This window comes from Trichoplusia ni, chromosome 20, assembly GCF_003590095.1.
Source record: "Trichoplusia ni isolate ovarian cell line Hi5 chromosome 20, tn1, whole genome shotgun sequence".
NCBI lineage: Eukaryota > Metazoa > Arthropoda > Insecta > Lepidoptera > Noctuidae > Trichoplusia > Trichoplusia ni.
The window spans coordinates 1524602-1542369 of NC_039497.1; the positions used below are offsets into that span (position 1 = coordinate 1524602).

At 34.1% G+C, this 17768-nt stretch overlaps 1 protein-coding gene across 1 annotated transcript in view; it reads right to left on the minus strand.

Annotated features, from left to right (window-relative positions):
* Nucleotides 1-13972, minus strand: part of LOC113503772 (dopamine D2-like receptor) — a 40637-nt gene extending 26665 nt beyond the window's left edge. Inside the window, exons 1-2 of the mRNA XM_026885855.1 lie at nucleotides 13201-13972; nucleotides 5946-6621 (exon numbers count right to left, since the gene is read on the minus strand). Of these exons, the coding sequence (XP_026741656.1) occupies nucleotides 5946-6362 (417 nt within the window). The 5' untranslated portion in view covers nucleotides 6363-6621; nucleotides 13201-13972. The remainder of the gene's footprint in view (nucleotides 1-5945; nucleotides 6622-13200) is intronic.
* Nucleotides 13973-17768: the final 3796 nt, after the last annotated feature.

Sequence of the window (17768 nt, forward strand, 5' to 3'; positions counted from 1 at the left end):
GAAGCGAGAGGTCGTATTACAACAGTAGCGGTATCTCGTTTCTATGATGGCAAAATCGTATTTTAAGAGTCGATGGTAAGGGTTCTGATCAATTGAGTGGTCACCAATGAATTATGGCTTTTAGATGGAACCCTTTCTATCGCTGAACGGAAGACGAACAAATCGAAGTTCTTACTCGTCCTTATATTTAGTAAAAGGCTGAACGATTTCTGCCGAATTCGGGAAATGTATTTTTTTGTTGTGAGGTTTTTTTGGGAAGTGCTTTGATTTCTTCTATTATTGTGTCGGAGTTAACTTTAGGTATCTTGACTTCTCAATCCCCATGAGTACATTATGTATTCTTATAAAACGGTGTTGGGTGTTCAGATTCGTTTAAAGATTACACTTTTTTAGAACTTGCAAAGACAAGACATTTCCGTGTTTCTAAAACATACATTTCAGAAAAGTAAGTTTTAACTTTTAATTTCAATGTACTTTGACATCAAAATTCATGCTAGTAGTTCTGTTATAAAACGTATCGGGGTAATGGTGAAGCAAAAATTTTTGGGATACCATGGTCCAAAAGGCCTTTGCCATTTTGTCTGGGATATTGTAAATTTTCCATTATTGCAATGCTTTTCCAGGTTAATTAATAACTGCCTTTGCGATTCAGATCACTTTTCTTATTAAATGTTTGGCAGTTAAGATTCCTAGGACGATTGTCCAAACGATAACTGGTCAATTTAAAAAGGAATTCACATTCAAAGCGTTTAAAAGTTTTAATCGGTCATCTTCGATCTAGTAACGACTTTTGTCGGAATCTATTCTTTAAGTAGGTCAGGTTAGAAGAAAATAGAAGGAAAAGGACGGTTTCAGAGGAATTTAAGATCCAATTAAATTCTTTTTTATACGTATTGGCTTAATTTTACTGCAATTTCTCATCCCTCTTTCCGATTTGTTTTATTGCTAAACGTGGTTATTAAGTATCGTCACGATGTTGTTTCTTATTTACCTTGTTTAATAAATGAGAGTCAAATACCAATCAAATATAACTTGGTTATTTCTATTACTAATTTGTCCATCCTTGCATTAATTAAATTAATTTACAATTCTAAAATATTTTCAACATTTTTTCAATGTCGATTTTAACAAATTTCGCTCAGGAAAGGGATATTAAATTTGATCATTTATAGATTGCTATTATAACACACATCGATGGAAACTTTCCAAAGGATAATAATTTCATACTTATATGTATATGAAGTCACAATTATTATGTAGTACCATTCACACTAAAATGCGTACTTTGGGAGCCTTCGAATGGTTTCGCATTCAGACCCTTTATTCATGAGCTCCAAACATCAGATGAATCATATTATTATGTGCTAACGTATATCCTACATGGAGTAAATGAGGAATGAACGCTGAAAAATGTGCGCGATCACGCTTCCACACAATATAATTAATGAGAACGTGATATGGGGTGCCGAAAGGAGTGTTCTTTATAGCGAGAACGAAATAGGCAAATAATGAAAAGAACACTGGGTTGTGACGGGAATTCGATTTTTTTTCAACGACTCCCGCAGGGAGTAAAAAAAAACGACCCCCGCGTTTAGAAATTTGATCCTTGTACTAACACGATAAAATAATAAAACTATTGCCAGCCTATAAATGTCCCACTGCTGGGTACAGGCCTCTTCTCATTAAGGGAAGGTTGAGCACTGACCATTCTTGCGTACTTGGTGCTTGCACTTGGTGTTGTATTGGGATTACAATATTAGGAATCCAGGTTTCCTTTTAATGTTTTTCTTCACCGTTTGTAAGAAGTGCCTTTGAAGAATAATTAAGTATTACAATAACTTTCGTGAGGCGGATTCGACTTTCGATCCAAGAGTCGAATCCGAGTAAGTAACGAGTAGACCTTTACTAAATAAAACCTTTCAACAGCTGGTTTTCTTGAACACATTGTTGTTCCATACATAAAATCGTTATTAAGACTGGATTACAACATTACATTGTATATACACTATCTTCACCTCCAATGAAGTTGTCTTGAAGATAACAAAGCAAGTGAATGTGCTCCTACAGGTGCGCACCGTACAATGTACATCATACATTGTTCGGTTATTAAAGACTGATGCTGAGATGTAGTAATTAAAGGTCACGTTTGTAACTATTTTAAACTTATTATAGACGTAGCCTATGATTGAGAGCCGATGGACAATTTATGAATTACGTGATTTGTAATATTCATGTTTAAAGTTATTTTCAGAAAAATCATTATTCTTTTTTTATATTTTTTCTAGACAGGGATCTAGTACTTCGACTGCGCCGAGCCGAGTGAGTGGTGACACCTTGCCAAACCGAGAGTGCGCGACGTGGGTCGGATTCGATTCCCGCGTAGGACAAACTTTTGTTGATCCACGAATGCCTGTCCAGAATCTGGGTATCTTTCTGCATGTGGCTTGATGTTTGTAAAACAATGCCTTAAATAAAATTATTTTTGAAATAATATAACTGACAAACTGATTCGTACAAATGCACCAATTCTTTCTTTGTAGTTCATCAGCTCTATACAGTTAACTTGTAGTACTCATGACAGTTCTGTTCCAATCGAGTCTACTCTGGAATCCAACACTACTCAAGTTGAGGCTTGTCTCGAGTGCTACTGCACTCATCGACAGCTAATGGCGCTGAAAACACTCGATCGCTACTAGATCTTGGTGCAATAGTACCATTTAACGATCGAATCAAGAACCGAATCTTATTATTAGCTTGGAACCAGCGCTAATTTGTGGCTTGACAAGAGTTGGAAATACCCTCAATCGACAGATAAAGACGCTAATAACAGTCGGTTGCTAAGATTTTGGTTTGGTTCGATAATAACGATTTGGACAACATTAATAACCAACTCAAAATAAAGAAAAGAAACAACCAAGTCTAGCTGTTTCATAGGGTTATAAGAAGAAGATGAAAGTTGGCTGCAGCAAAAAGTCTTGGCTAAGGAACATCAAGGAGTGGACCTGGATAGTTAGCCTAGGAGAACTGTTCCACTGTGTTAGTGATAAGGAGGACTACAACACGCTGATCGCTAACCTTTACTAGTTGGAGATTCACCAATATAAGTTGAAGCCTACGACTATCTAGTGTTGCCTCTGTTAAAGAAGCCCACATATTGCGAACGGTTTCTGACTAAAATTATAAGAACAAAGCCCAAACCCCCGTTTCCACTTTTAAAATCTATCATGAAAAAGTATTTATTCACGACATAAACTACAAAAAAATAAAAACGCCTTTCTGCACCTTCTTAATTTAATCAAGCTTAAAGTACAGTAACCCTTAAAACAATATTTTTATATAGTTGACCCTAAACTACTTTATGTCTTCCAACTCCAGCAGTAATTTCTAAAGCACTGGCTGGAGATGAAAATTTAATATTTAAAAAGATATTTGGTGAAATACAAGAGTCATATTTGGGTGAAGGTAGAAACTTTTCGACGTAATATACATATACACTATTAACTTGCTGTTAACGATGTAACAAATTCATACTAATATTATAAATGCGAAAGTATCTCTGTCTGTCTGTCCCGCTTTCACGCATAAACTTCTGAACCGATTGAAATGAAAACTAGGTACCGCGCACTGTAAACTGAAATCCACGCGGTCGGAGTAACTGGCAACAGCTAGTGTTTCATAAAATGCATAATAAGGAAGAATTAACAAATAATTGATGAACGTAGTACGGAGTGAGTCAAAAAAACCATTCCTTTTTTTAGGTCTACGAGATAAAAGCTAGGCTGATTTGGTCGGTGTATGAAGAATAGCAACGCATTGCCATAATCCGACACAAAATCGCGGATGACGTAGCACGGTGGTTCAGGTTTAGTCAGTAAGAGTCTGACACTACCCATTTCCTCCCCCGAGGGAGTGGGTGTCCATGAGGATTCCCCTGCCTTAACAAAAAATAAAAGGCTAATTTTGGTGGTCTTCACAAATACTTTTCCTACGCGGGAATCGAAAGCGAGACACGTCTCACTCAGTGTATTGAGTTTACGCCATCCGTGCAGTCCGTGCAATCTTCGTAGACGAGCTCATAGTTCACTTCTACCTTCACGTGGGCCCTTTATACATAAGTTCATATCATCAAACATACCTCCAGTCGTTCGACGCCTACATTGAACTAGTTAATTAAATCCCACTAACCTGACAATACGGCTTTTCATCAGAGATTAACCCTTATCTCGCTGAACCAACCTAATTGTATAACCCTTAGTTGATAAATTCTATTTGCTAGAGAAATTGGCTGTTTTGGTAATTAGTGGGATAAAGTCATTATGGTACCTGTGACCGATTATAGCGAAATAAGGTTATATGTAACAATAGGAAAAAATTATGAGAGTTGAAGTTTTTTAAATCTGCATCTTACAGAAATTGTAATAAATTATTCGATTTGGCATGTTTTAATTTCAAATTACATTTTGTCAAAAGCGGTGTTGTATCCTTATTGGTAAATGTAACATTATTGTTTAAGTTTATAATTAAATGATGTTAAAAACTAAGTTAGCGTTTATCAATATGGGCGTTACGGTTAAACTGTGAAAACGTAACAGACAGACAGATAAACTAACAAAGACACATTAGTGAGTATACTGTTATCTAATAATACTCAAAATAAATCCGTTGTCCATGCTATTCAGGTCATTATTATAATGGAGGTATTATCTAGTTTGTATTATGTTGATTTAATTCAGGAAATGCTGTGAAATTGTGAATGTATTCGTTTCATGTTTTTAATAGATTTGTTTGTTTTGGTACAAGTCTGTTAATTTGTGTATTCTAGAATTACGATAGACGTTCAAAGACAAAAATAAAATAAAAATTCAATTAGTATTTTGAATAACATTTACAAAATTAAGTTTTATAAGAAGCTTAAGCTTTTTAAGGTTAGTAATAAACCCTTAAATAAAAGATTTCTATTAGTTTATAAAAGACATTACTTTAATAATGAATATTCTGATTAAATATTAAATAAACAAACTTTTAATTACAGATTTCATAAAAATGTCAAAAAGAAGAATATTTCGACTAAAATTTTGAAGCCATCAAGAAATGTGATCAATTTATGACAGCCTTAAATATTTTTGACATTCCTTTTCAACAAGTACGTAACTTAATTTGACATTTTCATTCCATCAAGAGATTTTACTACCGTTAAAACTAATAGTAAATCCACTATTGCATTGTGGTAATTAATTACAAGTATTGACAGGGCCGTTTTGTAAAATTAATCGGGCGATAAAGAGTGACATCATTAACATATTATTGACATTCGAAATGTGTTACTTTGTGACTAACCTCACCTTTCTTAATTTTAATATGATCTGAACTTCATAGAACGACAAATAAAAGACCTTATAAAACAAGACCGTACAATTGGCATATCGTAACCTACAAGCATTGCCATGTGTAGGCTAAGGTATCGATTGTAGGATATCTTGGTAGGCGGCAACATTTCTCTTATATGGGAATACCGCGCGTTCCTTTGTGACACGAGTATTGTTGTGCCCGGGTGTGAGCCGCCGATACACACTACTCAGACGGATTATCCGGTAATTAACGTCACTGGCCCAGTGTGTGACTGTGTTAGACGGTTTTTGGTGAAGAGAAATAAGATGATTGTGAACTTTGTTTGAATTTATATGTTTTTGAATAGATTCAAATATAATTGTTTGGATTATTGTTTGAAGTCTTTAATTCTCTTTAATATCAATTTGGTTGAGATCTCTTATATCTTTAATCATTTTTTTTACATACGTTCAAGTTTTTGCTATATGAATGGGGCTACACAGATTCTTAGTTTTGTATTTTGTTTATGGTAGATATTATATTGCTTTAAACGAAAAGTATGTTCTAGTTTAACAATGAATAAAAAAAACCATCAAAAAACATGAAAAAGAACTCACCAAATAATAAACTCCGAACGGCATCACAACAACAGCAACTAACAAGTCAGCGACAGCGAGACTGACTATAAAATAGTTCGTAGCTGTCTGCAAACTCCTTTCTCTCGAAACACTTAATATCACTAGAACATTACCGAATAATGTCAGTACAGGAAACACGAGCAGCGACAACGCCCAATAGTTGTAGTCCACGTCACTACACGTTCCATTTTTAAACGTACAGTTCGTATCACTGAAGGTATCGTTAAAAATATCGATATTGAAATCGGAATCGGTATTGTTATCGATATAGTGATGGTAGAACGTAGTGTTGGGGTCCGGCGGTTTTATTTCAATTATTCTCGACGCGTCCTGACATCCATTAGAACATAGTCTTGGTACTGTCATATTTTGTATTGAACCTTCTTGGTTATTCATTGTGGACTGTCAATGCTTCTGTTACAATATTTATGATTTATTTGTTAGCCATTTTCTTGTCTTCTGTCCTTGCATCCATTTTGAATACGGATGTCATGTTTCACATTACGGATGCAGGGATCCGTTTATAGTCTAGCTTTATGAACTTGTCTATAAATTTCATGATGTCATTTGATAGAAATGGTCTTCATTGTTCAATATTTGATGTTTTTATTCGTTTTTGTTGTATGTTTCATTTTTGCCGCCATTTTCTTTGAACCTGGAACAATATAGAGTTCTATTACCAAGTGAATCATGAGACAAAGATAATGTTATTAGGGTCAGTTGAATAAACATATTCATGTATTAGCCTTATGGGAAAAAGATAAGATTATTATTACTTTTCATCTCATTTAAATATTCTTAAGGTATCCAAAAGTAGATATACAGTTTTATATTAAGATTAACAATTAATTATTAACACTAATTCAAAAGTTATATTAATAAAACATACGTAAGTAAATGGATTCTGTAATTAAAGTAAGACCTTCAGAAACTTATAAATAGTAAACATTCCATACATCTTTCTAATTTACAAAATGGGATTCAAAGAAAAAGGTTCAAAAATTCCTTTTACTTAAATTTAACCTTTAACTTGATTTTAATGTCAAAGTTATATTTATAACTGTGTTGGACCGTAGACCTGAAATGTTTATCACAATAATTTTGTGCCAAGAAATTTTACTTCTTCTTAAGGAAAAACGTCAGGAATTTGTTTCTCGTGTTATGAAAGATTTCACAAACAATCTAGTCACATGCATATACACCCAGACCAATTACAAACATTTGTGGATCAAACAAACGCTTGTCCTATGCGGGGATCGAACTGTCTGTAGTCGTCAGTTTATTTCAGAGGAAATTTAAAATAACTGCCAAAATACGAGCAATGCCGTAACTATCAAATAAAATCATCTTCCATTCATCGGTAACTGAATCCAGGTTAGAATTGAGTTCGAGGAGAGCGTCCAAAGATTTTCAGGAATCAACCCACATATTGGAGACCAACCAAAAATACGTAATGAAGTCAAAAATGTTTTACTGACAATGACAGCTAATAACCTCTCCACTAATTGGTATAGTGGCTGTAGCTTTTTTAGAAGTGTGCCTTATTATTTTCCTTCAGATTTAAGCCTCGTAGCGTGATGTTCAGCAGTAAGAAAGTTTCTGTGAAGCAATAAATTTAAGTACTGCTAAGAATGTTTGTTCTTGTATCTTAATGTTTATTCTGTACAACAATACAAGTTTCTAAACAGTTTTAGTACATTCGTTTTCTCAAATAAAGCAGTTGTAAACTTGGAGTGTCATCATCGGCCTAGTAGTAAGCGTAAAGTTAAGAATTATAACAAAAAATACATATGTTTGTAGCCTGGATATGACCTTTTAGTAAAATTCATTTGTCGAAATTACAACTTTATTCGGATACCACACTTTCTTAAATCTTTTACAATAATCTTTTAACCGTACATCAAGCGTAGACGTATTTTCGACGCCAGAATTGCCCGTCATGAATTCTCCCTTTCGCTTCCAGCCATATTTTTTTTTGTTGCACCTGATGCATTTTAAGAAAGTTTCTTAATAAAAACACTTTAGAAAAGCAGGTCCCAGGCTTCGATCTAAAATATGCCGAATAGCCGAGTGTTTGAAGTCACCAAGCCAAACCCTCTGTGTGTAACGAGTCACAGGTTCGAACCCTGTCACAAACTTTATCTGAACCAAGAGTGCTTGGACTGACTCACTGTTTGTGAAGACCTCGCGGCACAAGGGCTTATAAAAATTAAGCATTTTATCTATTTCTTAACGATCATCAAATTATTATAATAGTAGTCCATTACATGAATATCAATCAAATATAAATAATAAATCAAGTTCAAGGTTCATACGAAAATAAAATAATTATATTACGATCAGTAACGTTATTACTTGTATATAGCTTTCTATTTTAAGATATCAGATTAAACAAGTAATTAATTATACACAACAGATTATTGTATAAATTAATTAATGTAATATTAATTATAGGTAGAATTGTAAGCCTGGTTAATGACTGATTACTTTGATAGAAGTTCATTGGTCGACAAGGTTGAATTATTTATGGGAAGGTTTCACAAACATTCAAGTCACATGCACAAAGGTATAAAGACTCAGGACAAGCTTTCGTGGATCACACAAATGCTTGGACAACATAATACTTGTCCCGCGATGGACAAGTATTATGTTGCGTAGAAATGGGTTTGGCATGGTGACCTCAACCACTCGGCTATCCGTGCAGTCAATGTTATGATTTTATTTTGTATCGATCAAAGCAGAGTATAAAGTTATTAACATTCGTATATGCAGGGTACTTACTAGGGTATGAATGCAAGTGAAATGTAATAAAATTGACCATCACATAGCCTGGCTACCCTGAGAGGGAAGTCAAAACTCATTCGGATATTTCTCTAGTGCAGTAGTGGTTGTTTTCGTCCAGAATGCGTGTCTGGGTGTCTTAGAGCAAATAACTCGAATGTTTGTGAAACTGCCCACGACACAAGGATTTAATTCCTCAATGCGGACATCGTTTTCTTAAGTATAAAAACAGAATAGAAAATTCTGTGGACCTTAACGATTGTAGAAAAGTCTGGGGACTGATTGCATCAACTTACAGCTCACATAACGTCACCACGTAAATCTTTTTGAAAGATCATAAAATGCAGGTTTGTAGCCTAACGCATTTAGATACTGTATATTTTCGCTTGGTGTATCACCGCCCTAAGACTCAGTTTTACACGTCCAAACATATTTGGAATCGAATCCAATTACGGGGGATATAATGGCAGTCACACCACTCACACCACTCGAAGCCTTCCTATTAAATCAAGCCGATCAAATATACCAATCATTTTTAAGGGGAAATGAATATTACTGAAGTAGGTATGAAGCTTAATATTTGGTATTTTGTTAAGAATTTTATGAAATATTTTTAGACTGAAACTCTCGTTGTTTTAAAAATAAAAACCGGTCAAGTGCGAGTCGGATTTTTGACAGAGGGATAAAATTGCGAATTCCACCTACTTTATGACGGTAATAACCGTCCATTAATTTCGACTTTTATTTTCTGTTATAGCGGCAACAGAAATACAAGGTGCTGACTGGGATAGCAAAGTCTTAGTAAAAGGGTATTTTCGATACGGTCCCCTTAGTACTAAAATTTTTAAAGGGATAGAAAGGTAAATGTGCCCCACCCCAGTACCTTCAAATTTAAAATAACAGAAAAATATGATCGAAAAAAAATATATATTCAGAAAGTGATCTAGTTAGTAGCCTCTTTTAATATGTCATAATAAATTGTAAATCACAATTTACCTTGCATTGAATCAACTCAAATATTCAATAAGAAAAATATGTTATTTGATGCTACAGTGCTACGAAGACCTTCATGAGCGAGTCTAACTCATACCTCTCCGCATTTTAGATGTGACATAAATGCAAGAAATTATTTCATAAACAAAAAACATTTCTTAATTTAAATGTCAACTGCTTACTGTCACGATCACTTAAATGTCAATCACTTTTAAAAATATAATGTCAGACAAGAATCGTGTTCGTTTTTTTAAATTACTTTTAACAAATAGAAGTTGTCTCTTTAAAATGAATTCTGCAAGCCGTGCTCATTAAGAACGTCTTGTTATGACGTAATTAATGGAAGACTGGCCTTTACAAGTTCATACCTATATTTATTCTTGTGTTTTATTTTTATTGCAAATACTTATAATAATAATTGAAACACGAGTAGGTATAGGTTATCAGTTCAGAACATTTTCTTTTTAATGACTTATTTCTTGTGACGAAATAGGGGTATTATTTTCTTTTTTTTTTACTCCTCTCCTGCGATAAGAAATTTAACAGCCGCTTTTTTTTCTTAACCATTCAAGTCACATGCATAAAGACACCCAGACTCAGATAGGTCACACAAATGTTTATCCTAAGCGGGGATCGCGCATTTCATATTGTGGGAAATGCGTGGAAACTTGCAGATGCTTAAAAGACCCTACGTTGCCTTTTTGCCAAAAACCGAAATCCACGCGACCAAAGGTCATTAAAGACCTCAACGTCCATTTCTATTGTATTTTATTTTATGTTTTAGGTAAAAAATCTAAAAAGAATCTGGACAACCAAAATAAACGTAGTAAATAGAGAATGGCTCTGTTTGTATATCGAGTCGTGCAAAAAATTACTACGATATTGTTCATAATATCGTTGTATTTATTTTTGCCCGTCTAATACGCTCTAGGGTAACAGAGTAGAATTTCTGTTGGTTTTAGTGTAATTGAGCAGTGCCTTTGTCAACTAACTCCTTAATGATAATTGTTGTGATATTATGTTTCGATATTTAGTCTGACAACCTTTGTGCTAAATGCTTCGAGTGTATCTGACATTTGAAGATTTCCACTCTAAGCTATTATATACTCTTTTAAAAGAGAGAGGTTCGTTAATGCACGCATCATATTGCTCGAAAAAATTATACAAAATGCTTAGTGTATATTAAAACAATAATTTATAAAACAAAAGACCATATACTATGATTTCTTGGCTCAACATTAACTACTAGTACCTAATGCCTGCCAGCCTGTAAATGTCCCACTGCTTAGCACAGGCCTCTTCCTATATTGCGAAGGTTTTTTTACAGGAACTTCTCATAATAATCTTATGTTCAAAGAAAGCCTTCTGCTACCCCGGTCCATAACTTGCACCACTGTGCTATACAGTATTTAATAAACTAAAGCTCAATAAAATCGTGTAAAGAAGGTCCGGTCTTAGGTTCAATTCCTAGTCGGGTCCTTTTATTAAGAAAATTTCATTAGCAACCCGGCTGTCCGCAATAATTAGCAATGCCCCTCTACTACGAGGGCCGGCAGCAATGTAGGTTGCCAAAAGCTCAAGTAACAATGATTTGCAAAAATGAGCCTTATTCTTGTTTTGGTTAGTTCTCACGTTCGGTTGTGTGTATTCGTATTGCTTTTTTATTTCAATCCCGTGTGTAATATAATAGCAATATAATATTGAGTTATTTTGAGATTTGTGATTTAAATTAAATATTAGTAAGGAGTAAGACAGTTTATGCGTTCAGAGAATGAACGCTATAAGCGAAATATCAAATAATGTAACAAAAAATACAACATCATGATCTTTTTTTCGAATCCAAAATCAGACAAGAATCTAGAAACTCAGTGAAATATAATTAAAACACTTTGTAACAAAATATTTGCTCGCGACGTGTTACACGTAGAACAAGTATTTTGTGATCCACGAATGCCTGTTCTGAATCTTGGTGTTATTGTGCATGTGACCTGTAAGTTCGTGAAACCGTCTACGACACAAGGGCGTTAAAAAAGAAAGGCGCAAGTCAATTATTCAATTCTATTAATTAAAAAAGCCTCTTGAAAATTATTTCAAAAATACATTTTGTGTTAACTACAGTAATATTTATTTATTTACATACATTGTTTTTCGTAAATAATATCCTATGCTCCGAAGCTACTACTAGGACTATCTTACATCATAAAATCAAATTAATGTTGACATTTTCAAGGATGTGTTCTCGCATAAAATGTGACTGCGATGTTCATAAAGGTCACACGATTGTTTTCCACCCTAAGTAACAACGCTTTAAAGGTCAAACAGACACTTCAAGTGACGAGCTTGAAGATTGTAATGAGGACTCTGATTGTTTGTTGTTTTTGGGCGAAGGAAAAGGATGACTTTAGGACTTTATGAGATAAAATTTGCCTAATTTTTAAATTATTTTATTTATGTTTGTATGGTACGATTAAAGGACGAAGAAAGCCTTGGTGGATTTTCATATTTAAATATTGCTTCCAAGCGACGAGATTTTTATCAATATTTTTTTGAACTGTCCATACAAACTTTATTTAGCCGGTGACAGGTTCGTGTGACCAATTTCATGGTTGCCTGTTTATTAAAAAGAAAGTTGTTAATTTTGAAAAAAACTGTCAAGTGCTATTCGGAATAATCTAAAGATAAATAAATCTAATTTTACAAATTAATTTGTGGGTCAAAATTTGTCACAAACTTACAAATGACCAAAACAATGTTGCATCTTATACATTATCTGTACAAAGAATTACTGTCTACCTATTACAATTCTTGAGATAATGTATGGTGACGGACAGACGGACGGACGGACAGACTTACGGACAATGCAGTCTTACTGTCTTAGTAATAGGATTCCATTTTATATAACTAAACAATTCTAATCTAACCTCGAGAGGATTAAAAAATAAAATACAACTAAAACTATTATTATTTCTCTCATATAAAATGCCGAGAAATAAACGTTAGGTGCGTAAAAATTGTTAGTTTTGTCCTGACCTTTAAGCATTTCAGGAAAATTGCGTTTGAATTCCCCTGTTCCTATTAAACTCTGTATTTTTCGTGTTTAAAGGTCATGCGGTTGTTTTGAACTTGAATTGGAAACAGCTAACTGTGACAGGCGGGCGAATGTTCGGTTAAACAATTTATGTTTTATTTTTTCGAATATATTATTATGCAATACATATTGTTATGTGATTATTACATTTATATGGTACTGGTGCCTCATCATCACAGTGTGAGGTGTGTCATGATATGATAATTAAACCAGGCTTTATACGTCCCAATTGCTGGATTCAGGTCCCAAATAAGATTGCAGCATTGATACCCACTCTAGCTCACTTGGCTAGCTACTTCAGATTTCAATGTTTAGAACCCAGTCTATCAGGCACATATATTCAGTAAAATATCAAATTTAAAATCACATTACCTGTACGATTGAGATACACGTTAATTTCGTCACAATAAATTCGCTTTTACCACTTGTCGTAGATGCAAAAACTTTTGTTCAACCATTACTACCTCTTTCGTCATCCAATGCCGACTTCATTTAACTTGTTTCTTCAGTGCCAATTTCTACACTTGACTCATGATCTTCACTTCTCTTTAGCCCATTACCACAAACGAAGTCTAGTAGTTGCATCCGGAGGTTCATATTAGTCACAACAAAACCACTTATATCACCACAAGATGCATCGTCTATATGTTTTCGTACTTTCCTAGTTCTGCCACTCTCAAGACTTATTAAAACCGCTAAGAACCAGGAGATTATGAGAAGAATAGTCACATGATACCATTCAATTTGACAAAATATTTTAGTTCCTATTGAATATATAATCAGGAAAGACCTCAGAAGGGAGGTAAAAACTGCGCGAGCCGGGATAGCGCGTACAATTGAATTAGTTCCTACCGAGACACTGTTAATGGAACGCCGGCAGGATCGGTACACTCTTACGCAGAAGTGATTGAAAGATATTTGAAAAAGTCTAGTAGTTTAAGTTACGAAAAAAGAAATTTTTTTGTTAGTTCTGGAATGTCTTTGTAAATAGTCTTCTATTTGTTACTGTTCAGTTTCCGTACACGTTTTATTTAAATCACTTGACGAATTTTAGATCTATTAAAATTAAAATTTTGGAACAAATAAGAGTTTTTAGGCATAACAATTTTAATAAGGAAATAATAGTCATCAATAATAGCTGTATTGAAACAAACATATTTTCATGCTACCTTAAACTATGATAATATTACAATAAGTTATTGTTGCTTACCAGTATCAGAAGCATTTATTTGCCAATCAACCGAATTTAAATTATTAATCTGTAAAGTTACTTACAGATTAAGAATTTCAATTAAACCGCCAGAAATCTAAAGAAAATTTAACATTAACAGACTTGAAAACTCAAAGACATGTCGAGTCAATCAGCTAAATTTTTTATTGGAACCCGAAACTTGTCACCGCAATCCAAATGTTCGTTAAGTTTCGGGCTTCTAAATGGAGAACCTTGTGTGGTTTGGCCTTAACTCAATTCAAAGGTCAAAATTGGGGTCAGGAATATCCTCACAATCTTGTGCTAGCACGTGTTGAAGTTTGTAGATGGTGTACGTATAACATGCTATGTTCCACGATATTATGTTCTACTGAAATTCCAAAGTTGGTAACATAAGATCATTATTAGTTCAGTTACTAAATTATGTTCAAAATATTATCTATTTAGTGATGAACCATTATCTACGAGTATAATATTATAAACGCGAAAATATAAATCTGTAATAATATTATAAAGCTGAAGAGTTTGTTTGTTTGTTTTAACGCGCTAATCTCAGGAACTACTGGTTCCAATTGGAAAAAATTGTATTGACTAGACCATTTATCAAGGAAGGCTATAGGCTATATAACATCACGCTGCGACTAATAGGAGCGAAGAAACAATGGAAAATATGGAAAAAACGGGAAAAATTATTCATCTGTGAGGGCTTCCGTTGCGTGCGCTGCTAAAACGGTTCAAAATCTCCTATCCACGTGGACGAAGTCGTGGGCAACAGCTAGTGTAATTATATACATAAAGTTTGTATGTATGGATGTTTGTCCTCTTTCTCGCAAAAACCACTGAACGGATTTAGACAAAACTTATACTTAGTTTTTATCCTGATTTTATTTTTCAGTGGTATCATTTTCGATTAGTACCAGGTGGCATACGAACATTGGCTTACAGTAACGCAACAATGCATGCGGGATTTGTGTCGAACTTGTTATATGGTTGTCTTTCTGGTGCTGCAATGGATGATGAAAGTTGCGAGTTACATATTTGTCCTAAAGACTTGGGTGTGATAACTACAAAGTTAATGATTAAATTAAATGTATGCTTGTGTACAATGAAAACGCCTTTTTCAGATTGGTTTATTTTAGTTTCTCACTGAAAAGCTGAAATTAAGAAGTACATTCATTTTTATCTCTATCCTGTTAACTTGTTCCAACAAATGGTACAAATATAGCACCATTTTGACGTCAACAGTTTAAAGAAGTATTTAAATGAAAGAGATTTGTTTCACATTTTGTGAATAGTCTTTCCGTATTTTTTATTTGTTGATTTCATTAGCAACGAGAAACTTGCTTTTAATTTCAGTTCATTTTTTAAAATTTGAAGTTGGTGCAATTTAGTTTTTACTGAGACAGGTATTTCAAATTTAACTTTTAATTTTTAGGTGACAAAATTCCCACTTCCTTCGTTCAGATGAATAAATTATTAATTTTACTGGTCCTATAGAGATGATGTAATTACACTTTAAAGTGACAAATAAAAATGTTAAAGGTAAAAACAAAAAAACCGAGGATTGAAAAATGATGGGTTATCATAAATCCTTATTAGATTTGACAGCATGTCTGGATTTGGGTTAATTCGCCTGACAGAAAAGGTTAGGTGTCTTTCGATAACTTCGAGTATTTCCTAAAAAGTTATAACGTTGATATCGCTTGCAGGGTGTGATTTGCGACCATTTGTCACGTCCCGACCGTAATAACCACATAATATAAACATTATCGCGTCGAGAAAAACATGATTGATGATATTTAAACAAAGTATATGTAATTATGATGGAGGACTATTAATCATAAGGAAAACGTTTAAAATGTGTGTTTCGGGGAGTAAATATGTTGTTCCTGAGTGATGCTAGAAAGATGGTGTTTTGGTTTTTAAGGGTTGCCTACCCAAAGGGTGCAAGAACCCAATGACTGAGTTTCCTCTGAGCGCCCGACTATCTGTCTAGACATCCGTCTGTCACCAGGCTGTACCTCATGAACCGCGATAGTTATACAGTTGAAATTTTCACAGGTTAGGTGTATTTGTAGCCGTTATAACTACAAATAGGTATCATGAAAGATGGAAGTTAAGCAACGACTATAGCAGTCATGAATTCGTTGAGTGAAAAATATTTTTTTGGGTAATTTTATTTGACACCTAGCCGTTTAGATTTTTATTCGTCTACTCGTACAGAAGTCTTAGTGTGTGAGCCCGACTCGCACTTGACGCTTTTTCTCTTTTCTGACGATTAATGAAAAATGTACCATACTTTTTAATTATATTAAAATTGTTCACTCGCCTGCTTTATGCAGAAAGTAATTCTCGTCGCTTTAAAATTAAATTCCTTAGTCTGCATACTTTGTGCGCGACTGTACGTACAATTGAGCTAGTCAGGCGCTGTCTTGATGTGTTCTATTCAAAGTAAGAGATTGAAATGCGTCGTTCATAATGAATGACGAATCGTTGGTCATTTGTTTTTATTTGTAATAGAGAATAGTACAAATTCCTTCAGCCAAACGCGAGATAATCGCGGATAAACATACATACTAATTATACGTACATACAAAAATTGAGAACCTCATTTTTTTGAAGTTGCTTAAAAAGGCGGTGAATTGATATACGTCTGAAAGGCTAAAACGTGTTTAAAAGTGATAGATCGTTCCGTAGCGACAGTTTGTGAAATGGAACTCTTTTACAATGGATATCTAATATGAACTTTTCTAATTATTGTCTTTCTCTGTCCGTTTGTTTTAGCTAATTTTTGAAAATTATTCAGAACAACAAAGTCGCGGGTGAAGCTAATAAGAAATATAATCGTAATATTAAGTCAAACTGTACCTAAATGCAACGTCATGTTCGTGAAAATAAACACACAATATCAACTCCATTTGTCACACAAATTCAATATACTCGTACCTATTGAATTCGAAGACGTTACACTACTAATCAATGACGTCACTCCAAGATTATCCCTGTCAGTAGCCACATTGATGAATGATGGTTAAATTATTGTATCTATTACTTCCTGGATGAGTCTCTATCCTAGATATTCATTGATGTGTCATGTCAATGGAAATAAATGTTGTGTACCCCTGGTGCATGGGTAAAGAACATTTGAGTAGGTATAAATTAATGTTGTATGAAAGGAAAATTTTGTACTTTGGTTTGGCGTTTTAATAAGATTAATGGTAATTATATTATTTATGACTTTCTATTTGACCTCCTCAACCCAGTTACCTGGGCAACACGATACTTATTAGTTGGACTGGTTGTCAGACTTTCAAGCTTCTGACTACTTGTAACGACTGTCAGAAATGTATGAATAACAGCTGGGACCCACAATTTAACCTGCTTTCGGAATACCATAGTATAATTATTTTTGGCTCGACAGCCCCATAACCCACAAACATGCAAATTAAATGTACGCTAACCGTTACACTGTTTAATTAACGCGAACGCTAATTATTAACACTAGATTGAGTTAATGAGGTCGGATTGTGTGGAATTGTTCGCCTGTGGAATCACTGATGCATGTGTTGGAGTAACGCAACTATTTTCTGATTAGCCTGTTGGTTTAGTGGTTTGTGGATTCGACTGCTGTACGGGAGGTTGAGAGTTCGATTCCCACCCAGGGCAAATGTTTTAGTATGATCTTCTAGAAGTCTACATAGATGGAATATTCTTTATAGCACAATACATT